The following is a 27,309-nucleotide window of genomic DNA, read 5'->3' as shown; positions in this document are numbered from 1 at the left end:
AAATTTCACTTCACTGTCCTAACACATATATTCGTTGTACATCCTATGTTTGTTTCTGTGGTTATCTCACACAATGTTGCTTGCATGTTAGCACAGACAATTATACGCAAATGCCACTGGTCTCAGTTGTTAAGTGAAGGCTGTTGGCCACTGCATTGCCTGTAGTGAGAGGTAATGCCTGATTTGATGTTCTTAGCATACTCTTGACAACTGTGGATCTCACAATATTGAATTTCATAACAATTTCCGAAATGGAATGTCCCTTGCATCGACCTCCAACTACTATTCCATGTTTGAAGTCTTAATTGTTGCCATATAGTCATAATAATGTTGGAAACCCTTTCACATGTATCTCCTGAGTACAAATAATAGCTCCACTGTCCTTTTATACCTTGCGTAGGTGATACTACCACCATCTGTATTTGTGCGTATCGCTATCCCATGACTTGTGCCAATTGGACTTGCCTTTATTAACTGAATTAAATTGCTTCACTGCACTGAGGATATCTTCTAAATTACTCATAAAGGCAGCCATTCTTGGTTCAAATTCTTGAGTAATTACTTCATCCTCTTCGGTAAAGGAATTTTGGAAAACCACGTTTAGTAACTCCGGTTTAGTGGCACTGTCATTGGTAACAGTACCATCGCTGCTGTGCAGTGAAAGTATTGATTGTATCTTACTGCTAGTGCACTTCATATATGACCTGATTTATTTTATTTATTTTTTCCCCCTGCCAGATATCCAGGTAGAGTTTTGTTGTGGAAACTGAAATATGTCCAAAAATTTGAGCAATGTTTAAAAGAATGTCTACATTTGGCATATTTTTCGTTGCTTCTGCAATAGTGTTCTGACCTGTTTAGTGTACCATGGGGGATTAGTTCTGTCTCTTATTAATTTATCTGGTATAAACCTTTCAAATGCTGTTAATACTACTTCTCTGAATGCAAGCCACATCATGTTCACACCAAGAACAAGTTCATGAACACCTTGCAATTAAGTGTAATAATGGAAATTCAGTGTCATTTTCCTAACTGAATTAATAATTCATTTAAACAGACATCGTAACTAAAGACCAGGACTGAAGCAGCAAAATGTGTTTGGGTACTAGAGGAATGTAGCACAAAGCAAGTAGCCTAGAAACAGGAAGTTCAAAGTGCAAGTTTGCACCTTAACGCAATTGGCAGGTCGAACCAGTCACTGATACAGGTGGATCATTGTTGGTTGTGTTGGAAAGTGATTACTTGTAACTTGGGAAACTCAATGAATGAATGGTAAATGTGTATTTTTACTTTATTTATTTACTTTTTTTATTACACACATTCTATAATATTTCTCTATTTGGTCTATGCTTCATCTTTTTTAATATATTTGAAGACATTAATAGCAAGAACATCCCAATACTTTTACAGTTAAAATATGTACCATTTTATGTTGTCATAATCACCATATTGGTTGAAAGCGGCACTTGTTAAAGCTGATGGGTTGGACTGTATTCGATTAGGGCTTCCCAACATGTGGTCCGCGGACCCCTTAGGGATCCGCCGGCTCTTTCTAGGGGGTCCGCGGCCACCCTTCACCAAATCGTGTAAAATAATGAGTAAAATTATTGAATAAAAATGTGAAAATCAAATTCATCACTACTTTTTTTTGTGTGTGTGAAAAAAATGTGTACTTTTACTTCAGGTCGTATTCCCAAGCAGCCTTTGCAGTTCGTAAGTGAGAACGCATACACAGTTTAGTGCCAGAGAATGCGGCTTCTCTGATCGATTGTTTCGCAACAATACAGGGGTCGTTTGAGCGCTGGCTCACGGCAGTAGATGCACTGAAACCTTTTACGCATGCGCAGAGCGAGCTTTGTCGACCAATCACAGCACTTCCTGGCACGTATGCGGCCCCAGACATAATTAAATGTTAAACTTGCTTTGACAGTGTACTACCTATTTTATGTCGATTTTTGACCTTCAAGTTGTTTTCATTCATCTCTAAAGCAAAGACTTGATACTTCGGGGGAGGGGGGTTCATTGGGAACAGACTAGGAGTCCGCCATGGATTTTCGACTGAAGGAGGGGTCCACCAGCTGAAAAGGTTGGGAAGCCCTGCTGTAATCCTACCCTTGCAACAAATATCACTTGTTCTAGCCTTGAAAGATGTCTCACATGGGAAATACTAGTTTTGAGCACGCAATACATTTTCTAGTGGCAGGTATTTGAGAACATGTATCTCTTTGATCTTAAGTACAACTCACTTGAAAACCAGTTTACACAAAAAAGTATAAAAAAGAATACACTAACTGAGGTTGAGCTATAGACCAAGTAAAATTACTTGATAGTGAACGTCTGTCACTTTCTGCTTCAGCCTGCTGCCGCTACCACTCAGGTGACACAAACATGATGCGTCACTTCACAAATGCAATTAATGTGTAATGCAGAGTAATGTTGGAAGTCACTGCTGCGAGGTGTGACGGAAATGAGAGCTGCTCTGTCAACAGCAGATTTGAAGTGACCAATGACTGAACTGCAGCAGACAACACATTTTGTAGCCCTAAATTTAAACTCATGTCCTAACTTAACCATGACCTCACAATTTTAAATGTATCCGAGAAAACAGCGATTAACAATCTGCAGCAGAACTAAATTCACAATCACTTTGTTCACAGCGGTTAAGGCTAACCTCTAAAAGCAAACACAAGACCGAAAATTTTAGTACTAAGTTTGTACAGCCCTCTTCTGCAGCAAAATTTCGGTTTCAATGGTGAAAGCAAAATGTAATTTTTCTGTGAAACTACTATCACACTGGCTACATGGTATGCCGCATTACCATCTGATGAGCAGTCCTGTTTGGCACTTGGTTGCGGATATAGGCGACATGAGCAGATTCCAAATGGGGGAAAAATGATGGAAAGAAAAAAATGTGATGAAAATGACACGACAAAGCATTAGAACTAAAAAATTACATTTAAATCAACTAACTGAATATAAATGATGATCAAAGTTCTTTGATTAGATTCCAGCATTCAACCTTATACGCAACAGGTTTATACCCTAAGCACTATGATATGCTATCACACTGCTGATCTCTATGATTATAATAACTGTTCATGTAACGCAGAATCACGCAGTGATTGGTTAATACTGCGTAAGAAATGTGTATTTCCTTAGCATTGCTTGAAGTGTGTGTGTGTGTGTGTGTGTGTGTGTGTGTGTGTGTGTGTGTGTGTAGGGCGGGCGGAGGCGTGCGTATTTTGGTACCTCAATAGAGGAAATGGTTGGTATCTCTTATATAGGGGGGTAGGTTGCAGGTAATAGGCTGAAGGTGTTGGTCTATAAGAGCAGAGATTCTCTCAGTGGGGGCACAGTAACCCGCCTCAATGGAGTGTCCTGGGTGTTTTGGGTTATGGATTTTACGAAGCATGCAGAAGGTAGGAATGCGGGGAGTGGTTGGGGTGAGGAGAGAGATGGACTCCAGGGAGAGCTTCTGGGATGGGCCTAAGGATTTGAGGAGAGAGTGGAGATCCTGCTGGATTTCTGAAATGGGATCACTGTGGCAGAGTTTGTCAGTAGATGACTTTGACAACTGGCAGAGTCCTTCTGCCAGGTAATCCTTGCAGTTCAAAACAACAGTGGTGGAGTCTTCTCAGTAGGTAGGATTATAAAGTTCGGATCACTTTTTACATGATGGATTGTGGTTCTTTCTGTGGATGTAAGGTTAGTTTGTATGTTGGGGGGATTTGAGGAATGATGGGGACTCAAGGTTAAGGAACTCTGGAAAGTTAACAGGGGGTGCTTTGGGGGCAGTGAGGGTGGATCACAGTTGGATGGAGAAGTGAATTGAGTCAGGGAGGGTCCAACACTGGTCTTTCGTTGAGTCTGATTGATAAGGTTGGTGGCAAAAAAGTACTTCCACTGTAGGGACTGGGAGAAGGAGAGAAGGTATTTAACAAGTCCTGCATGATTGAATTTGGGAGTGTGGCAAAAGGTGAGGCCTTTAGAATGGACTGACACTTCTGCATGGCTAAGGCTTTGTGCATTTGGGTGTGCGTGAGTATGTGCACTTTATTGGAAAAAGAGCAAAAGCTCAAAAGCCTACATAGCTTGCAGCAAAGATGAAGATGCCATATCCCTGCAGCAATCAAGCCTGTGGAGCCAGCGAGAAAATATGAGGAATATTAATTTTCTTACGTTTGTAAAAAAAAATCCTACTGGATGTTTCATCAATTTTGTACTGTCGGTCTTTTCCCATCCTTGAGAGAGAGAGGGGACGTTGATTTCCATTTAGTTTACTAATAATGTGGAATACATTAATTCTTATAGTATGAAGTCAGTTTCATTTACTGGTCACTAATTTCAGTTTATTTATCTGCGTTCCAGGTATCTGTAATGCTTCGGAGATGCAAGAAATTTAAGCAGAGCAAGCTGGATGCTGTAACACTGTCTTCAAAGATGAAGAGGTGGTAAATAAGTTCAAGGCTCTAAGAACTATTGTCTAATAATCCAATATTGTGTTTTGCAGATTTTTTGTGTATATGAAAAATCATAAACTTGACTGTCTGGAGTGTGCATCACTGTGCATAAATTAGCTGAGACACACACTCTTGGGTGAACTCATATTGTTGCGCCTCTCGTGTGGCACAAGCAAACTTCCATCGCAATTATTATTCTTAAAATTATTAATTAATCAGCAGACATGGTAATTTTCTGCAAAGTAGCATTAACATACTCTTTTCTGACATCTGGCCTCTTATGTACTCGTAGTACGATTTCACGTTTGTTTTTTTCCAGGCTGTCATGGAGAAGCTTGCATAAATTCCTATAATACTTCATCCTGTTTATATACAGATCAGTATTTCTCCTCAAACTTATTTAAAAACTCTTCTTAAGTCCCGCAACTGTCCATAGTGTGGACTACCCAGCTACTAGATTAGATTAGATTAGTACTTGTTCCATAGATTATGAATACGACACTTCGTAATGCTGGGGAACGTGTCAGGTTGATAAAAGTTGTCTATACAAGATATTACATTACACAAAATATTACATGACACTTAATATTTTTTGTGGGCGTTGGGGAAATTACCCACTTACTATATCCAAAAAGTGATCTAATGAGGAGAAGGAGTTGCCATTCAGAAATTCTTTTAATTTCCTTTTAAATGCTATATGGCTATCTGTCAGACTTTTGATGCTATTAGGTAAGTGACCAAAGACGTTTGTGGCAGCATAATTTACCCCTTCTGAGCCAAAGTTAGATTTAACCTTAAGTAGTGAAGATCATCCTTTCTCCTAGTGTTGTAGCCATGTACACTGCTATTACTTTTGAATTCGTTTGGATTGTTAATAACAAATTTCATAAGTGAGGCTACAGTGAAGATCTCTAGCTCTTTAAATAAGTGTCTGCAGGATGATCTTGGATGAGCTCCAGCAATTATTCTGAAATAATAGGCGTGGTAAGCTAATTCACTGAGATGTATATTGCCAAAATTTGCAATGACCCTAATAGTACAAGTACCTGAACTCAAACGTTTCAGCAGATCCTCAGTGTGTTTTTTCCAGTTCAACCCCTCATCAACCCCTAGAAATTTTGAATATTCTACCTTAGCTACTGATTTCTGATCGAAGTCTATATTTATTAATGGTGTCATCTCATTTACTGTGTGGAACTGTATATACTGTGTTTTGTCAAAGTGTAATGAGAGCCCATTTGCAGAGAACCACTTAATGATTTTCTGAAAAACATTGTTTACAATTTCACCAGTTAATTCTTGTCTGTTGGGTGTGATAGCTATACTTGTATCATTGGCAAAAAGTACCAGCTTTGCATCTTCGTAAATATAGAATGGCAAGTCATTAATATATATTAGGAACAGAACTAATTTTTTGCATAATTCTAATATGATCCTCTTCAGGTAATGCTGAAGAGATTATTTCCCTGCATGCATCCACAAAAATAACAGGATGACCTCTGCCTTTTGGATGGAACTTTTTGATTTTGAAATTTGCATGACTGGGTTAAGCTCCTCTTGCTCTAAATGCAGCTGCCAAATTTTTCACATTCTCATGGTTTTTCATTTGTTCTTTGGTTTTATTAGTTTCTGATAGCAAACTCACTAGTTCTTTATTTTTAAATTCCACAAGTTTGTGATTCAAGCTAACTTCTAACGTCTGAGTTTTACCCTACAAATCAGTGTTAATAGCAGATATGCTTTCTTGGAATTTGGTCTTTGTCTTGTTTTGAACTTTCACGACCTGTCCTTTAAAAGTTTTTACAGACAGATCTAGTTCGCTATGAGTTGTTCCTTGCTGATGATTTACTATTTTAATTTCCTAGTCTACCTTCGTCTTTAAATCCTCACGAATAGCATTAAGATCTTCAGCTATTTCATTGCTAAATGCATTGTACAATTCTCCTCTTTGCTTTTTGATTTCATCACTTACAGACTTCTTTAAAGCCTTCATTTTACTGTCCAATTTACCATCTAGCCCTCTTCTTTTCTTATTGTATGTTTGTTTGGTCAGAGTTTTTATCTGTTCACCAATTTTGGAGACAACGAAGTTATTTTTATTATCCAATGTCTGACTTGACAAAGATATTTCATTTTTCAAACCATTATTCATTGTTAATATCACTTGTTTCAACTCATTTAGAATGCCCAGTTGCACATCACCCATCTGATTCACTAATGGTTTTATTATTTCTGTTCTCATTTCAATCTCATGGGTATGAGAACATCTGTTCCATATTTCCCTCGTATGAATCGTCAATCTCTTGTTTTATTGTCACATTACTTAGATCTGCCATGTTTGCTGAGCTACCCTTTCCATTGTCATTAGTCAGCTTGCTGTCAAACAATTTCGAGCTCGGCTCATGCTTTTGTTGCTGCCATTCTGACAGCATTGTCAATTTCAGCATTTTTGCTTTCTCTGCCTGCTTGCTCCCAAACTTGTACAAAAACTTGCCTTATCTCTACAGTCACCCACCACCTTCTGAAGTCCTATCATCTGGCCTCTTGACTTAGTACCAGCTAGGACTGGAGCAACTGAACCGCATTCTTGCCAGGTTTTCAACTATCTGAAATGCAGAATGTCTTACCCACTATTATTCCTCCTCCCCTCCACCAATAGTGGTATTTCGCTAACCACCAAACCTACACAATATCCTCGTCCATTCCTACACAACTCCTGCTCCCAACTCCTTGCCTCATATCCCTGTAATACACCAAGAGGAAAGCACTGTCCTATACATCTTCCCAACCACCACCACCTACTCCAGTCCAGTCACAAGATCACCTATCCCATCAAAGGCAGGGCTACCTGTGAAACCAGTCATGTGATACATGAGCTAAGCCACAACCAGTGTGCTGCATTGTACACAGCCATGACAACCAACAAGCTGTTTGTCCGTATGAACATCCACCGACAAACTGTGGCGAAGAAACAACTGAACCACCCCATTGCTGAGCATACTGTCCAACATTAACAGTCTTTAATTTCAAAGACTGCTTCACAGCATGTGCCATATGGATACTTCCCACCAACACCAGCTTTTTCTGAATTGTGCAATTGGGAACTCTCCCTGCAGTATATCTTACGTTCAAGTAACCCTCCTGGCCTCAACCTTTGTTAGCCATTGTCCCATGCACTGTTCGCACTCCAGCACTACGCAGCCCTCTATTCTTTTACACTTCTCTCCTTTTCCACTACCCCTCCCCCTCCCCCACTGTCCCTCTAACCTCCTAACAGCACCTAGCTGCCCTACTCTCTCTTCACCTCATCTCAGCACACTCGCCATCAACACTTTACCATCCCCCAACCCTACCCTGGTATCCCTCCCCCACACCACAACAGCCTCCTCCTTACCCTCACCCAGTTTCCACTCCCATCATGCACTGCTGCTACTCTCAGTGTGGTTTCAGCTCCCAGAGACTGTAGTCATGTATGTGTCTGTTGTCTATTTTTGACAAAAAGTCTTGTTGGCTGAAATATTATTTTGTGACTGTCTTTTTGTTGTGCCTATCTTGAACTCAGCATCTCCACTATATGGCGAGTAGCAACTATCCCTTTCATAATATTGTAGGAATTAGTGAAGTGTGGTGACAAGAAAACAAGACTTCCACTCAGGTAAGCATCGGATTCCCAACATAGAATCAAATAGAGGCAATGCACAAATAGACCTAAAAAGAATAATAAAATAGGTCTGTACATAAGCTACCATGAACAACATAGTGATTATATTATCATAGCAAATAGTCAACAAATTAACACCCACCACAGGAGTTCAAGTTTGGCGAGACATAAGAAGTTATTCTGACTATTAACCCTCAAGCAGATGCGCCATTCTTCATAACACAAGTGGACAAGCAGCACACTTTGTACACATGTAATAGCTGTTTTCTGTTTTCAAGGTAAACATGTAAGAACAAAATTACAGTTTAATAGTAGTTTAATTAAACAACAATAAAATGAACTAAAATGGTACGAGCTAAATAACTGTGTAATAAAACAGTAATAAAATAAACCTTTCATTGTTTCACCATGTTCCTGCACACAAGTGTTGACCCAAGTAATGAACCACTGGAAGCATTAAACAGCACAGTTGCATCAGATCCTTGCTGACCGCTTATTTAGTTATTAATTATCTTTTAGATAATTGCCTTGTTGTGGGTTTGTGTGTTTAGCTTGGAATCCAGGTCACTTTTCTGCACAGATCTTAAATTTTTGTCTTCTAGCTTGCTGTTTCTTTTATATTACTGCTGCTCACTTTGATGTATGACTACACAAGTTATTACTGTGTTAGCTGAAGTGGTAATGAAGAAATAGGTATGGACTCATCATTGTATAACAACAATGAATTACACTCATGCTCATAAATTAAGGACAATGCTGATACATGGTGAAACAACACTCTGGTGGGCAATTTGCGAGTTTAAATCACCTCGGGGTATGACCATGCAGTGCATTTGACATGCAGTCTTCACACGGTGGCACTGGCAGCAGTCCACGTATGCAGAGGTGTGTTGGTGCATGTCAGAGTACGGTGCAGAGAGTAAGTGTGCAGACATTTTCAGATGTGCTAATGGTGACTGTGTTAAATGGCTCAAAGAACACATATTGATGACGTTACGAGGGGTAGAATACTAGGGCGACTGGAGGCTGGCCAAACACATCAGGTCGTAGCAAGGGCCCTCCGTGTGCCACAAAGTGTGATCAAGATTATGGCAACAATTCCAGCAGACAGGAAACGTGTCCAGGTGGTACAGTACGGGACGTTCTCAGTGTACAACACCACAAGAAGACTGAAACCTCACCATCAGTGCTCGCAGACGGCCACAGAGTACTGCAGGTAGCCATGCTCTGGACATTACCGCAGCCACTGGAACGGTTGTCTCCAGACGACTGAACAGACATGGTTTATTCACCCGGAGACCTGCAAGGTGCATTCCACTGACCCCTGGTCATAGGAGAGCTCATAAAAGCCTGGTGTCAAGAACACAGTACATGGTTACTGGAACAGTGGTCCCAGGTTATGTTCACAGATGAGTCCAGGTATAGTCTGAACAGTGATTCTCGCTGGGTTTTCATCTGACGTGAACCAGGAACCAGATACCAACCCCTTAATGTCCTTGAAAGGGACCTGTACGGAGGTTGTGGATTGACGGTGGGGGGGAGTTATGACTGGTACACCCCTGTATGTCTTTGACAGAGGAACTGTAACAGGTCAGGTGTATCAAGACATCATTTTGCACCAGTATGTCCGCCTTTTGATGGATGGTAACGCACGGCCCCACCGAGCTGCCATCGTGGACGAGTACCTTGAAACAGAAGATATCAGGCGAATGGAGTGGCCTGCCTGTTCTCCAGACCTAAACCCCATCGAGCACGTTTGGGATGCTCTCGGTTGACGTATCGCTGCCCGTCTTCAAAACCCTAAGACACTTCAGGCGCTCCAACAGGCACTGGTGCAAGACTGGGAGGTTATACCCCAGCAGCTGCTCGACCACCTGATCCAGAGTATGCCAACCCGTTGTGCAGCCTGTGTACACGTGCATGGTGATCATATCCCATATTGATGTCTGGGTACATGCGCAGGAAACAGTGACGTTTCGTAGCACGTGTTTCAGGACAGTTTTTTCAACTTATTACCAATACCATGAACCTACAGATCTGTGTTGTGTGTATTCCCTAGGTGCTTATGCTATTAGTGCTAGTTTTGTGTAGTGCCACGCTGTGTGGCACCACATTCTGCAATTATCCTTAATTTACGACAATGAGTGTAGATTAGATTCGGTTTTCATTCCATAAAGCCAAAAATGAGACGATCCTCAGGAGTGTGGAACATGTTAGCAAGTATAACATGAAAAACATAGAACATTTGAATATAATACTCACTTCCCTGATCATTTGTCAGGAGATTGTCAAAATATGTGAATACATTACAGTAAACTGGAACTGCTAATATTTGCAGAATTAATCTGTCAGAATGAAACATAGTTTTGTACTTTTAATAAATTTATCATACACAAAATACCTAATCTTGACTTCTGTGACCATGTGCTGTCAAAACTGAAATCTAACAAATGTTTTCATTTATAGAGAAGTAGAAGCTGTCTATCAAAAAGTATTTCAAAGTCTGTTTAAACCATTTTTTTATCTTAAACCAATTTTTAAAATGGCAATTTATTAAAAATGTGTGTTCCTGAATACTGGACCCCTTTTTGGACCAAAGTAAGTGATTTTAGGTCTTTATTGTTGGGGATATGTGAACAAACATTTTTCAGTATGCATAGTGGCGCACAAGATATGATGTGCAGAGTGCATTCGATTCTATGGAATATACATGTTCCGTGTTTGTTGATGGGGCAACGTAATATAATCTGGTAGTCAAATTTATTAATATGTGTTGTGCGAATAAAGCATAAGTTTATTTTGTCCCTTAAATAGTTGTTACCTGTCATTTATCTGCGTTAATCTGCATAAACTACAACAGGTTATGGGCCCAGGTACTGGGTTAAAGCGAAACAATAAGCTTTAAGGTGACGTGTATTTGCGCAAAAGGTGCGCAGAAGTTCGTATAAACTTGGATTGTGTACGCTATACAAAGAAGAAAATAACTGTAAAATGAGTACAACACAGATACCGCAAATACAGCGGCTTGTAGAGCGCGAAAATTACGTGACCTGGAAATTTGCCATTGAGGCATATTTGCACTTGGATGACTTACGGGATGTCATAAACGGTAAATTGGCACCTACGAAATCAAGCTTTGCTACTAAGGATCGGAAGGCGAAATCAAAACTAATCATTTTAATTGATCCAGTGAATTATGTTCACATAGAAAAGGCTACGTCAGCAAGGGAGGTATGGGACAAACTGAAAAACGCATTCGAAGATGGTGGTTTAACCAGGAAAGTAGGATTACTTCGTGAGCTGATAACCACAAGATTGAATAAGTGTAAAAGCGCCGATGAATATGTGAATAAAATAATTTCAATCTCCAATCATCTGAGGAATATTGGTTTTGAAATTGCGGATGAATGGATTGGAACTTTATTGTTTGCTGGACTACCAGAGAAATATTCGCCAATGATTATGGTTCATGGTAAATGATGATAGCCAAAAATCTTGAAATGGTTATGGGTTTGGGAAGTTCGGGAATATTCATTACAGCGGATAGTGTTAAAGTAAAGATTCTACAGGACGTGAAGAATGAACCAGATTCTAATGCTTCAGAAAAAGAAACAGCGTCGCCTTTATACTATAAGTACAAGGAGAAGAAGCCAATAATACGTTTCAGGTGCCAGAAAATTGGGCATATTGCTTCAAAGTGTAATGAAAAGTTAAGTATAAAAGAAAATAAGCACATTAATTTTAGTAGTCCTGAGAGAAAGTCTACCAATAAAGGTAAGGCATTTTTTTGTTTTTTACTCTTTTAATTAAGCAAGTGACGATCATGCAGAATGGTTCCTAGATTCAGGAGCATCTGTGTACATTACCAAAGCTCCGTCAGGTTTGTATGATGTTCAGTCAAGGCCCCACATTGGAATTTCTACAGTTGACAGATCTAAGTTAAGGTGTGAACTCGCAGGAAAACTGGATCTTAATTTGCTTGTGAATGGGGAAAAGGAAATTGTTACTGCTCATGCTGTACATTATGTAAAGAATATCACAACTAATTTGCTGTCAGTAAGCGAAATAGTAAAGGAGGGTAATAAAGTTATCTTCGATATAGAGGGAGCCAAAGTGATAGACTCGTGTGGTGATATTGTAGCTACTGCAAGTAATGTAAGAGGTATTTACAAAGTGAATACAGTTCAAAATACTGCTGAAACAGGAAATCACTCTGTGTATGCTGCAAAAGGTTTCTTGTGGCGTAAGAGACTTGGGTATTTGAATAGGAAAAGTATGACTTTACTGAAAAATATGGCAACTGGGATGGAAAATTATGGAATGAATAAGGTTCAATGTGAGGTGTATTTGCAAGGGGAGCAGGCTAGATTGCCATTTAAATCGAGTCAGCGCAGATCTACCGAAGTCTTGCAACTCATACATTCAGATCTCTGTGGACCTATGGAGAATGAATCCTTAGGAGGTAGCTTCTATTTCCTGACATTCATAGATGATTTTTCTAGATACATGCATGTTTATTTTATAAGTAGCAAGGATCAAGTGAATGACGTATTTGTTGTTTACTGCAAAATGGTCGAAAGACAGACTGGGAAGAAAATTAAAATCATTAGATCAGACAATGGATCAGAATATGTAAACAGACGGTATTAGGCATCAGACTACCATTCGCTACAGTCCTTCTCAGAATGGAGTTGCAGAACGAGCCAACAGAACCATTGTAGAAAAGGTTAGAAGTATGTTAAGCGATGCTGAAGTACCTAAGTGTTTTTGGGCAGAGGCTGTGTTAACAGCAGTGCATTTAATTAACAGATCACCTACCAAAGCTGTAAGACACAAGACACCTTATGAAGTATAGACTGGGAAGAAACCGGATCTAAAGCACTTAAAAGTCTTTGGATGTGAAGCCATGGTTCAGATTCCAAAACCATTAAGAGGAAAGTGGGACGCAAAATCTCAAAAATATATTTTTGTTGGCTACTGTGAGGATTCAAAAGGCTACAGATTTTACAATCCTGTGAATAAGAAGATAATAAGCAGTAGAGATGTAGTATTTTTGGAGGATTATAGACCTAAAATAAAGGAAAGTGGTCAAAATGACACAGTAATGCAACCACGCATAGTGTGCGATAGTGCTGAAACAGAGATGGAAACTGAAACAGAGGGAGACGAGAATAAAGAGGAAGCTGATGTGCTACCCAAGAATCAAATTGAGGAAGAAGATTCAACAGAGGAAGTCAGTTTAAGGCGGTCTTCACGTACAGCAAACCAAAAGAATATCCAGATTATGAAATGTATGCTGCCCAAAAAATCAACAATGAACCAATCACAGTTGATGAAGCTTTAGCAAGTTCAAATGCTCAAGACTGGAAAAAGGCTATTGAAAAGGAGCTGCAATCGTTTGTGGATAATGATACATATGAATGGGTTGACATGTCTGAAAATAAAAAGCCACTAAGAACAAGATGGGTGTTTAGTGTTAAAAACCCTGGGAGTGCAATACCAGAATTCAAAGCCAGATTGGTAGTTAAAGGATATTCCCAGAAAGAAGGAATAGATTACAATGAAACTTTCTCACCAGTGGTGAAGTATTCATGATTAAGATACCTTTTAGCTGTGGCAGTGAAGGAAGACTTATTAATTCATCAAATGGATGTGAAAACAGCCTACCTGAGTGGAAGAGGAAATATATGTGATTACACCTGATGAAGTTAAGCGACCTTATCAAGGGAAAAAGAGAATTTGGCGTTTGAAGAAAGGCATATATGGATTAAAGCAAAGTGGCCATTGCTGGAATAAATGTTTGCATAAAAGTTTGATAAAACTAGGTATGTTACAGTTAAAGGCAGATCCCAGTATATATCATAAAGGGAGCAATGAAGAAATTGCAATCATGGACATATGGGTAGATGATTTTTTTATTTTAACCAATAGTGAAAACCAGAGGAACTTTTTTAAAAAACAGTTACGGTCATAATTTAATATGCATGACTTAGGGGAAATTAATCAATACTTAGGCATGAAGATTGTAAGACGTGTCAACAGAGAAGTTGATCAATCTCTGTACACAAGAAAGATCTTAGAAAAGTTCAATATGGAAAATTGTAAACCTATTTCTACTCCTATGGAAAACAATGCAAAACTGCCAATAACTGATTATGACAAGAAATGTAAAGAAAGTGTACCCTATTTGGAAGCTGTAGGAAGTCTACTGTACTTAGCACAGACTTCCAGACCAGACATTGCATTTGCCACAAATGCAGTAAGCAAGTTTTGCAGTGATCGGAGAGAAAAGCACTGGATGGCAGTCAAGAGAATATTCAGATATTTAAATGGAACTGCTGATTATAAGTTAAAATATTCTAAAACTGGAAATGTCAATTTGGAAGGACACAGTGATGCAGACTGGGGAAATGAGTTGGAAAGCAGACACTCCATCACTGGAAGTTGTTTTAGACTAATGGGAGGACTGATATCATGGTCTTGTAAGAGACAAGACAAAGAACTGTTGCTTTGAGTACTTTAGACGCTGAATATATGGCCTTGTCCTCCACTATCCAAGAAGCTCTTTGGATCCGTACACTGATGAGTGAAATAGAATCTCCTCCAACATTAAAGCCAACTGTGATATTTTTTGACAATATGGGAGCTATTAAACTTGCAAAAAATAATGTCACCACTGTAAGATCCAAACATATTGACGTAAGGCATCACTTTATAAGACATCATGTGGAACAGGGGAATATAATTCTCAGTTATTTATGGGCGGAAGAAATGTTACCTGATTTCCTAGCCAAGCCTCTCAGTATGGACAAATTTCAGAAGCTGGTGAAACATTATGGTTTAACCTGGGGTGAATAGTGTTGAATATCTGAAAAATATTTGTTCAAGGGGGAGTGTTGGGGATATGTGAACAAACATTTTCCAGTGTGCATAGTGGCGCACAAGACATGATGTACAGAGTGCATTAGACTCTATGGAATATACATGTTCCGTGTTTGTTGATGGGGCAACATAATATAATTTGGTAGTCAAATGTGTTGTGCGAATAAAGCATAAGTTTATTTTGTCCCTTAAATAGTTGTTACCTGTCATTTATTTGCGTTAATCTGCATAAACTACAACATTTATGTAAACTGTTCTTATTCCTAATATTGATACTATGTATTGAGCTATTGGTTGGAAACACACATTATTTGCAACAAATTTCCCAATGGATTAAGTATACAGAGAAGCAGTCATTAAAATATTCAGTTCCGTGAACATGTCTCTATATAATGGTCTAAAATTTACATGACAAATGACATACTTTTGCACTCTTACAACTTTTTCTCGTTTTGACGAGTTACCCCAGAATATGATCCCATACAACATAATAGAATGAAAGTAAGCAAAGTATGCAAGTTTTTTTATATTTCTATCTCCTAAATCTGACATCATTTGCTTTGCAAATACAAACTTGTTTAGGCACTTCAGCAACTCTATGGTATGCCCTTCCCAACTGAGTTTATCATCATATTCTAATCCCAGAAATTTAACACTGTTAACCTCTTTCATTTGCATGTCTTCATATGTTGTGCACATGCTGGAAGGAAGTCTCTTACAGGTTCTGAACTGCATATAGCGAATCTCAAAATTTAATTACAGTTAATTAGCTTCAAACCATTTATTAATATCAGCAAAATTTTGATTAGCAATTATTTCTAAATTCATACTTGATTTGCTATTTGATGCAGTGTTGGTATCATTTACAAACAAAACAAAGTTGGCATCTGGTAATGTAACAGATGAGAGGTCATTAATGTACACAAGAAAAAGCAACTGACCCAAGATGGAACCTTGAGGAACACTGCAACTACAAAACAATGTTATTTGTGGCTGATGCAGTTATACACAGGCATGCCCACCCGAGCGTTAATGGAGATGAAAATTTAAATATGATGACATACTGTAATTTGGCAACACAAAAACAAAGATGGAAAAATATAGAACATGAATTGGTAGAAAGAAAGGAAAAAGGAGCCACAAAGAGAAAAATTTAATTATTGCCAATACTTGGTTTAAAAATCATGAAGGGCAGTTGTATACATGGAAGAAACCTGGAGAGCCAAGACGATTTCAAACAGATTACATAATGGTAAGACAAGACTTCAGATTTTCAACCATTCCCAGGGACTGAAGCAGATTCAGACTATAATTTATTGCTTATGAATGCAGATTAAAACTGGACAACGTTAAGGAGATGGGACCTAGATAAGTGGAAAGAAAGGTTACTGAGAATGTAGGAAAAGACTGATTACTACTTACCATAAAGAGGGCATGTGAAGTTCAGACGCGCGCAATTAAAAGACACTTACAAAAAGCTTTCGCCGACAGCCTTCAGCAGTAGAAAACACACACACACACACACACACACACACACACACACACACACACACACACGCACACAACCACGCACGCGTGTGCACACGCACACACGACCGCCAACTCCAGCATCTCAGGTTGGAATCAATGATGGTCGTGTGTGCATGAGGTGTGTTTGCTTGGGTGTTTGAAGAGTGTGTGTGCGCGCCTCTTTTACAGGTGAAGGCTGTGGCCGAATGCTTTGTTTAAGTGCCTTTTTAATTGTAACAATATTATGAAAAGGAACGTTGCTACTCACCAGATAGCGGAGCTGCAGAGTCGCAGATAGGCACAACAAAAAGACTGTCACAAATAAAGCTGTTGACCAGTAAGGCCTTCATCAAAAATAGAGGACAGACATATACACTCACGGAAATGCAACTCACACACATGTCTGCAGTCTTAGGCAACTGAAACTACACATTTGGGTTTTAATTCTGCCTGTCTGCAAATTGACGTGTCTTCTTTACGGTAAGTAGCAATCTGTATTTTGTTACTACTGATGATATTACTACCTGGAGATTCACTTGTTTTAAATATTACGGAGAGTCTCAGAAAGAGCAGTAGGTAATGATTAACTGAAATGGGGGAATGGGATACAATAATGGAATAAAGGGTAGATTTGACAGGTGAAATAGTGAAGTCAGTAGAGGATCAAATAGGCAAAAATGCAGGGCCTGATAGAAATCTTTGGATAATACCCAAAATACTGAATTTTAATGGTGGAAAGGGGAAAATATAAAAAAGCAGCAAGCAATGCAGGCACAATGGAATAAATATGTCTAAAAAGTGAGAATGCGAGAAATGCAAAGCAGGAATGGTGAAATGAGAAAAACAAAGCTGTAGAAGAATGCATGACAATGGAAAAAGATTTAAGCCCTTCAAAATTACCAATCAATATCCTTCAACGCAGTTTGTTGCTGAATTCTCGAACACATTCAGAGTTCAAATATAATAAATTTTCTCGAGGCAAAAGAGCTTGCGTCCCAAAATCAGCATTGATTTAGAAAGCATCTCTCATGCTAGTCAGGTCACCTTTTTCTCACGAGATATCATATAAACCATGGATGAAGGGCAACCGGCAGATATCACATTCCTACATATCCAAAAAAATGTTTGACAAGGCGTCCCACTTGTTAATAAAGGTACGAGCATATGGAATATGTTGCCACATACACTATGTGATCAAAAGTATCTGGACACCTGGCTGAAAATGACTTACAAGTTCGTGGCACCCTCCATCGGTAATGTTGGAACTCTCAATATGGTGTTGGCCCACCCTTAGCCTTGATGACAGCTTCCATTCTCAAAGGCACATGTTCAATCAGGCGCTCGAAGGTTTCTTGGGGAATGGCAGCCCATTCTTCACGGAGTATCGCTGTCGGTCAGTGACGCCTGACACGAAGTTGGCGTTGCAAAACATCCCAACGGTGTTCTATAGGATCCAGGTCAGAACTCTGTGGAGGCCAGTCCATTACAGGGATGTTATTGTCGTGTAACCATTACGTCACGGGCCATGCATTATGAACAGGTGCTCCAACATGTTGAAAGATACAATCGCCGTCCCCAAATTGTTCTTCAACAGTGGGAAGCAACAAGATGCTTAAGATATCAATGTAGGCCTGTACCGTGGTAGTGCCAAGTGAAACAACATGGGGTGAAAGCCCCCTCCATGAAAAACACGACCACACCGTAACCCAACCGCCTCCGAATTTTACCACAGGCACACACACCCTTGCAGATAACATTCGCCATACCCACACCCTGCCATCGGATCGCCACATTGTGTACCATGATTTGTCACTCAACGCAACATTTTTCCACTGTTCAATTGTCCAATGTTTATGCTCCTTACACCACATGAGGTGTCGTTCGGCATTTACCGGCGTGATATGTGGCTTATGAGCAGCCACTCGATCATGAAATCCAAGTTTTTTCACCTCCCGCTTAACTGTCATAGTACTTGCAGTGGATACTAATGCAGTTTGAAATTCCTGTGTGATGGTCTGGATAGATGTCTGCCAATTACACATTATGACCCTCTTTAATTGTTGGCAGTCTCTGTCACTCAAAAGACAAGGTCGGCCTGTACGCTTTTGTGCTGTATGTGTCCCTTCACGTTTCCACTTCACTATCACATTGGGAACAGTGGACCTAGGGATGTTTAGGAGTGTGGAAATCGAACGTACAGATGTATGACACAATTGACACCCAATCACCTGGCCATGTTCGAAGTCCGTGAGTTCCACGGAGCGCCCCATTCTGTTCTCTCACAATGTCTAATGACTACTGAGGTCGCTGATATGGAGTACCTGGCAGTGGTGGCAGCACAATGCACCTAATGTGAAAAACGCTTGTACGGATACTTTTGATCACATAGTGTATGAAAGTAGCTCTAAGACTTAAGTAATTGAACCCAGTACATTGTCCTCAATGTGTCAATGTGTTCACCAGAGGCAAGGTTATCAGCAAGAGTACATCAGGGAAGTGACACAGGACGACACTCAGACATCTGCAACTGTTTGCTGACAATGCTGTGGTGTATGTGAACAGGCAGCACCTGCATAGGCGCCTAACACAACCTCCAGCCCCAATGGAGTCACCATGATTGGAAGCATCTGATTCCACTCGTTAGCTCTGACCTACGGCATAATGTTGTTGTGTGTATCACAATGGTGCGGTGGTTTTGAGTTGGTTCATGTTTGTACATGTTGTGTTGTGTTGATAGTGCCCTCTGGTGGTGGATGTTGATGTACTGAGTTTAACATGTGGTATTGGGTTCATTTGAGTCTTTGTTATCATTGTGGTGACGTGGGTTTATTTGAGCCTGGGTAGTCAGTGCTGTAACATAGATTTAGAAGTGATTGCTTTGTTTTCCGTAAGGTTTTTTTAATTGTGCGTTTCACGTTTTTGTTAGGTCTGATTACTGTGTGTGTGTGTGTGTGTGTGTGTGTGTGTGTGTGTGTGTCCACACATGTGCGGGCCCAACTACAGAGATTTTTTTTGCAGGCTTTGGTTGGTAAGTGGTTGCTTGACTATTTTTAAAATATTTGATTACCCTGTAATTGAGAAGTTCAAAAAAGTTTTTAAAAAATTTACCTTGCATACTTACTGAACAGCAGCCATTTTTATTTGTAAGTGCAGAAGGGTTTTTCAATTTGGAGACAGCATTAATTTGAATATCTCTGCACTGGGTTAAGTTACAACATTGCAATTGACATGAATGCTTTTAGGAAAGGATCCTTTACAACATTGTTTATTACTCCAAATACGCTAAATTAAAAAATAACCAGTCAAAAGACCTCCAAAGTTTGGCATTGAAAATTTAGAAAATCCACTTTTTAGACCCAAAAATATCAACCAAGGAGTGATTTATCAGAGTGATTTTTTTTTTCTGTAGTTAGGTATTGAAAACTACTAACTTCATATAGAGCAAGAGTACTGACATGTTTCCTTAACTTTTTACAAATTTTTGAAATTTGAAAACCTTTAATTTTTGTAAAGTTTGGGGCTAGTTATCTGTGGTGTGACTGAATATAAAAATCTAATTTCTGCACATTTTGTATACCTATGCGATAAAGAACTGTACAAAATTAAACACTGCTAACCGACTGAACAAAGATATGAATTTTTGAAAATGAGGGAATAATTGACATTACACTACAGTTGATCTTACAGCTTTTGCCTAATTCATGAGGGATATTGGCTACATGTAATCAATTGTTACTGAAGTTGAGGTATTGAATTATATGGAAAAACTCTAAAAATTACTGGACAAAACATTTACATTATCTTGACAAATTTGAAATAAATATTTTCAATTAACATACTTTTGAGAAGAAGTGCTTCCTAATCCCAGTGGTGATTTTTAAAAACGCTTATTTCTCCACACAGCTTTTGTGATATAGAATAAGACCTCTTATTTGCTGTGGTAAGTTCAAGCACTGAAAGCGTCCTAAATATGTTTTTCATTGGCATCCAAAATTTGTCACTAGTAGATTTCCTGAATGCCATTCTTGGACCAGCAGGGTGGTAAAATTGCACAAAAACACCATTGTTTTCAAAACTTATTCTTTCAATATGGGCAAGTCACCACAGTCAATCATATACACATGCCACTATGTCATTCTGTGAGATTAATTTTACTGACGCAATTATCCTCGTAAAGTTTGGTGCCTGATGTTACGTAGCATCGAGCTATGTTTTCTGCAATGCCAAGGAATTTGTGGAATTGCTTTGTTCCTTTTATTGCTATACAGTTTTCATATCTGATTTGAAATGTTGTTTTGATATGAAGAACTAACTACCTCTTCTTTCTTGATGAGAAAGTAGGGGATGCCTTTAACTTTATCCTTGGGGAAGACATACATGTCCTCTATTGGAAGAATTAGATCTGTGCTCATTCTAAGTACGTTGGTTTTACTCCCTTCACATTTTGTTGTACCTGCTACTCCATCACATGCATTTTTACCATGGCAAGAGGCAAAAAAGTGTCATTCAGCCTCCAACCCGAAATCTACTTTGTGGTTGCAAAAGATCTGAAAAGGTCTCTTTGCTCTTGTATTGACTATCCCTTCCATCTGAAAAGTATGTGATATTATGAAAAGGATAGTTGCTACTCAGCATCTCCACTGTAATATGAGTAGAAACTATCCTTTTCATAATATTGTTACATTATTCCGCCCTGGATTTTCCATTGTTTGAAAAGCATTCAAGCTTCTCAACCTTGGACAACTTTCCTTTTATGTAATTTGTTACATACTTTTGAAAAACATTGATATCTGAAGTGTTGTGCTCCGAGCAGTCGCTTAGAATCCAAAATGAAGAATTGCAAACTTCATCTTCTTATTTCTGAAGTACAGAATCAATGGATGCATTGTTGCCCGTTCACTAACTCAGTGATACCCTTGTATTTCATCCTGAACCACAAATGTAAAGTTTTCTGCAAAAATAGCTAGGACTATGCATTCACTTGCATGAAGTTGTGCTTTTTTTTTTACCTATGTTGTGCTTTTTTTGTCCTTCCAAAAACTTGCTTTCGATTTTAGAAACATAGTGGTAACTTTTGAGATTTTCTAAGTTGTCTATTAAAGATTCAAACCTTCCTGAGATTTAACCACTGTTGTTATTTCAGCCCAGTTAGTTGTGACCCACTGTTTGACAGTAACGTTAAATAATTCAAGAGCATTTTTTTTTTTTTTTTGCCAAGGCATTTACCACATAAACTCATGATGCAGCCATAATTATTAGTGTCACAAACCATTAAATCTAGTATATCTTTGCAGTTAACATCGTTAAGTTTTGCACCCACACACATCAATTTACATTCTGATGATATACACAAACGCATACAGACTGTATTCCTGAGGAGCTGGCCAAAATACACCATTGAGGTCAAAGGTCACAAAATTCTGCATTAAGGATGAACATTTCGGAAAGCTGAGCAAGTACATTTAAATTAAACAGCACCATTCGTTCTTGCTTTGTTACCTTAACCCCATTTATGACAGCTCTTTTGTTATCTTTGTTACTTGGGCACATCCTACTGTTTCATCATCTTCAAAAAACTGCTGGATCTTTTCAGTTGTTTCTTCACTTATACCTACTTCTTTCTTCTTCCCTGAAACTGTTTGAATGCCTTCCCCTTCACTAATTTTCGGTTTAGTCTAATCGAACAATCATATACAATGAATTTGTGAACTATTTTTTCTCTTGACCATGAGACAGGAAGCAAACTTGAAATTTCAACTTTTTCCTCTTTAGGTGTCACTGAACACTTACTTTTTAATTTCTTAATCAAGCTCAAATATTCAGTGTTGGAGATTCTGGAGGTAGATAATTTTTTTAAAAAAATACTGTTGGTATATGCATTATTAAAGAATGATTCTAAAAAGCATTTTCTAATTTTGTCTGAAATTCTTTGTACCTTACTTTCAATAGCTGCTTTTCTTTTTCCGCTATACAATTTTCTTATTTTCGAAGCAGGAAATACCTCTGACTTAGAACAAATGAACTCAGATTTGCTAATAGTTTACTCATTATGAATTAACAAGATTACACGATTCTGGTTCTGGATTCACAATAGTTATTTTTTGGCACAGGGTATTTCCAGGAATCACATTAAGTTTCACTCAAGAAGCTGTTTTACTCACACTTAACAAGGGCAGATGTTCAAGTTTTTGTGAAATTGAACTATAAACTGTTTTAAGACACACTTTTTTTACTATCAGTCCAGCAGAGCACTGTTCATCCATTTTATTGCATTCCAGTTAGTCACTCAACTTTATTTATTATTAAATTTTAAAATTATTTTGGTTAATTAAGAATTACACTCACTACAAAGGCATGAAAACTATTCTACTCTCTCAATGAAGTGTGTGCATCCACTTTAACAGAGGTTTCAGAACAGACTGACTACAACAACGCCACACCCAGAAATTGCAGTGGGGGTACACAGTTCATCTACAGACTACTGGGCTCCTGTGCAGATTTGTTACTCAGTCCACTGAGTCCATGTTCACACTTCTCTCAAAGACTAAACTCTTGCACAAAACTGTAGCCTCCTCAACAATTGAGAAATTTCACTTGTTTGCTTTTATCATATTGAACTTGTAATAATGTGCTACTTAACTGAGAGTAAGCTACATGTAAATAGACAATTTTTTAACATACAACTAAAGCAAAAGCTCCAACTGTTTAATATTTAATTCTTAAAATAAATAATACTAATGAAATACAGGGTGATAGTGTTAACTAAATACAGGTTAAAATTAAATTTCATTACAATGAAACAATAAACCACTCAAACAGGCAATAACCATAAGATCAATTGTAGCCCAATGTGAATTTTTTACTCATTTTCAAAAATTCATATCTTTGCTCACAGTTGATTATAAATGTTGAACTTTTATAGCACTTTGTTACCATACAGATGTATAAAATGTGCAAAAATCAAATTTTTATTTTCAATTCCACCAGATATAAACAGTTCCATAGCCTAATTTACAAAAAATAAAGTGTTTCAAATTAAAAAAAAAAGGAAATATTTGTCAGTTTCTTGCTGTATATAAGACTAGTAGCTTAACAATATCTAACTAGAGAAAAAAAATTGATTATGATAAATTACTCCTCAGTTGTTATTTTGGAGTCTAAAAGATGGATTTTCTAAATATTCAATACCAAACATTGGAGATCATTTTGACTGGTTATTTTTTTAATTTAGGGTATTTTGGATAATAAACAGTGTTGTAGAGCAGACTTTTCTAGAAATATTCATGTCAATTGCAATGTTGTATAACTTAACCCAGTGCAGAGATATTCAAATTAACACTAATGTCATCTAATTGAAAAGCCGTCATGTGCTTAAAAAAAAAAGAAAGGAGAAGAAGAAGCCACCATTCAGTAAGGATGCAGCCAGGTAATTTTTTTAACTTCTCAATTACGGGGTAATCACATTTAAAAATATCAAAATATTTTAAAAAACGGTCAAGCAAACTTCATTGGATCACTTCATATGGATTGACACTTTTGTGTTATTCTACACTAACTGTGATGTTTTGTCTGTTTAATATTTATGGTAGTTGCTTTAACTGATGTAGTGAACATGGGGGTTCTTGAGCTATTGAGATTTTGGTTCCAGTAGTGTTTTATGAGTTATGTAGGTGTGTGAAGTTTATGGTCGGTTTTGCCAGTATGTATCGAGAGCTTCATTTGAGATGTATAAAGGTCACTGGAAAAGTCCTATTCCACTTTACAAAGTTGGTGTTCATTTTTTGTACCCAGTATTTTTGAGCCATGAAGGTCGAGTGATGTGTAGATTCCTGTCGATTTTGTGGCTGTAGCTTTGTGTCGAATCTTGAGCTGTTGTCGTTTTTTCTTATAATATTTGTTTCAGAATGACGTGGTATTTTGTATTGTTATATATTTAGCTTGTCTCTGCCCTAAGCCCCCAATTTCCCATGGTTGTCCCATTAGCCTCATCATTTTATTGTTGGTGTGAGACACTTTTGTGTCATTTTTATGTTTGTTCACATTTGTTAGCACGAGTATGCAGTGACGACATCGTCAACAGTTTGTATACGCTGGAAGTAGACATTTCCGCCATACTGATGACATCATGGGTCAAAGAAAATGTATGGAATTGGACACTTCACTAATGCCCAAGTGCCTTCTGCATATGAGGTGTTCCTAAAAAGACATCCCAAAGTGGCATCTTGTCATAGTTCTGAGACAATGCTAGTTGGCAGAAGAAGAAATGACAACAATTAGGGTTTAATACTTCATGAAAGAGACCATTAAAAACACTGCGCAAGCTCAAGGTGGGGGAGGAAATAGGTCTAGTCCCATCCAGCCACAACATCTCATAATCTGCCTTGTGACATTTCGAAAAATCATGGAACCCTAAATATGGTTGGCTGAGCAGTGAAATGAACTATCATCCTCATGAACGCCCAAGTCTCAATTGTTGGGCTACTTTGCTTGGTCAGCTGTAAGGATAGCTAGTTAGTTAGTTGGTTGCGTGTTCCACTGATCGATCGCACGGTACAGTAACCATTATGACGTGGAACGTTTCAAGTGCACAAGAAACACACACACACACACACACACACACACACACACACACACACACACACACACACACACACAGAGAGAGAGAGAGAGAGAGAGAGAGAGAGAGAGAGGGGGAGATATTCATCTATGGTGTAGAAGGAGTTACTGCTGTCTGTCAGACAGACATTTTATTTCATTGTTGAAAATTTTTATGGCAGCATATTTTACCTCTTTCTGTGCCAAAGATAGGATGAATAAAGGATACCTCAAGAACATTTGAAGTAGCTTCTCACATTACATAACACGTATCATTCAATATGGGCAAGAATTTTATGGTTTTTCTAAATGGAAAATAAGCAAAAGGCTAATGCATTATGCCTTTGATTCTCCTTGCATCAAATTAGTCTGGTAGCCTAACTTTGTGTTGACTAGCATATAGTTGAATGCATACAACAAAACTCTTGCCTTTAATCATTGTATTGTCTCACCTTTCTCGTCTTTTTGAGTATTAACTGTTTGAGTTAAAGACAATATGCACTACCAGTATCTAATTTGCTATATAATGGAAAGAACACATCTCATTATGTACAACTGACCTTGAAAGTTGTTGCAATGTTTCCTTATTTTGCTCCTCTATGACGTTCAACTCAGCTGCGGATGATGCAATTTCAACACTTTCGTTTAACTCCATTATTTCCATAAGAAATTCTGGATCTGAATGCTGTGTTGATTCACTGATTTCTGACCCCTGTAGTTGGAGCATGTACAAACCGCGAGACAAAGGTTGTTGCAGAGTTGAGTATGCTTTATTCACCAGTGAAGAATAGTCTTCTGACAACATACGCTCCTCCTGAAATGGTCATGCTCAGATGGAGTAACTCCAAATCTGTAATTACAAATTAGCGAGTCATTACACTCTGCCAAAGTTCCGAAACCTACACAGAAAATGGTCCGCGATTCACATCTCACCTTTGTCCTGTTGGCAAATCTATCTGGATGTAGGACGTTTTGTAACTGTCGGTACTTTGTTGTCAACTCGACTGTGTCTAAATCGTAACTAGGTGTGACTCCTATTACTTCAAAATAATTAGATTTATCGTCCGGTTGTTGGATGGTGTTACAAGAGTGGCAAAATATCTGTGCTTGTTCACTACCACATTTCCAGCATTTACGTGATACCTCGCTCATATGACGTACCACCGATGAAAGCAATTTCGGACATTTAACAGCTGATACACATTTAAGATCGTGCGCTTTTGCACGATGATAGTATTTCGCTGACAATCTCAAACCTAACCTTGAGAGCGCCATCATAAACATTACAACTCGGTACTCCACACGTAAAGTCACAAAAACGTAATCCAAAACACTTTAACCACTATCGTATACACGATCTTCTGCTCCAAAACAATATCACATAGACAATCTTTAGCTCCAAAGTTCAATCTTCGACCAGTTCGTCAACAAAAGAGTAAGCCTTCGTTTGGCAAATATGAAAGATGCAGATTACACAACTTCCTACGTCGTTACGTGGAATTTCAAGATTCCACCGATTAAACTTTAAATGCATCACAAAAATAAATATACTTTATCATCACATTTGTCTTCGTGTGCGGTTCTATTTCCATATTAATTCCGCCACTTTAAACTTCTATGAACTAAATTTAACACTTGGTAACAATGATTCAGTATGTACACAATTCGTCCAGGCAGAGATGATCAGCAACAGAGACCAGTGATCTCAATACGAAATCTTGCTACAGCAGTCCGAGCGCGCCGTGCACCGGCTGCTGCTGACTACCACAGTAGGTAAGCGCTGCCGTGTCCTAGGTGCTGCCGATTTCTGTAGAAGTTCTGAGACGTTTGTTCGCCAATTGTTTAGCTGCGCTTGAATAAGACGTCTGTTTGTTTGCAGTGCTACTGGCGGACTCTCACCATACCTTACCGCTTGCTGTAACTGCAGCAAATAGTGTTTCAATATGCGGAACACGACTGCTTTTGAAGTCGATGTCAGCGCTTTTAGCGGACCGTCACAGCACTTGAACGAGTAATTTGCTTTACCACAGGCGGCTGTGGCTTTACACAAAACAGATGACGCTACTGTGGTTTCTGTCGAACTGTAGTTTCGCGCCTTTCTGCGAGATTCTATTCTTGGTTCAGACTTCAGTCGCCTATTATTCGCTTGTGTTTGCACAGTGAATTTACTTATTGTGGTGGAATGTAAAAAGCTCCTCACCT

The 27,309-nt window shown here is 38.6% G+C and overlaps 1 protein-coding gene across 1 annotated transcript in view; it reads right to left on the bottom strand.

The window, feature by feature from the left end:
* The window catches only part of LOC126484467 (iron-sulfur cluster co-chaperone protein HscB), a 38,348-nt gene extending 11,546 nt beyond the window's left edge, over nt 1-26,802 (bottom strand). The window contains exons 1-2 of the mRNA XM_050107992.1: nt 26,041-26,802; nt 25,668-25,921 (exon numbers count right to left, since the gene is read on the bottom strand). Of these exons, the coding sequence (XP_049963949.1) occupies nt 25,668-25,921; nt 26,041-26,391 (605 nt within the window). The 5' untranslated portion in view covers nt 26,392-26,802. The remainder of the gene's footprint in view (nt 1-25,667; nt 25,922-26,040) is intronic.
* Nucleotides 26,803-27,309: the final 507 nt, after the last annotated feature.

The sequence above is a fragment of the Schistocerca serialis genome, chromosome 6 (assembly GCF_023864345.2).
Source record: "Schistocerca serialis cubense isolate TAMUIC-IGC-003099 chromosome 6, iqSchSeri2.2, whole genome shotgun sequence".
NCBI lineage: Eukaryota > Metazoa > Arthropoda > Insecta > Orthoptera > Acrididae > Schistocerca > Schistocerca serialis.
The sequence above is the reverse complement of the archived record's forward strand: the minus strand, read 5'-3'. Positions and strand labels throughout refer to the sequence as shown.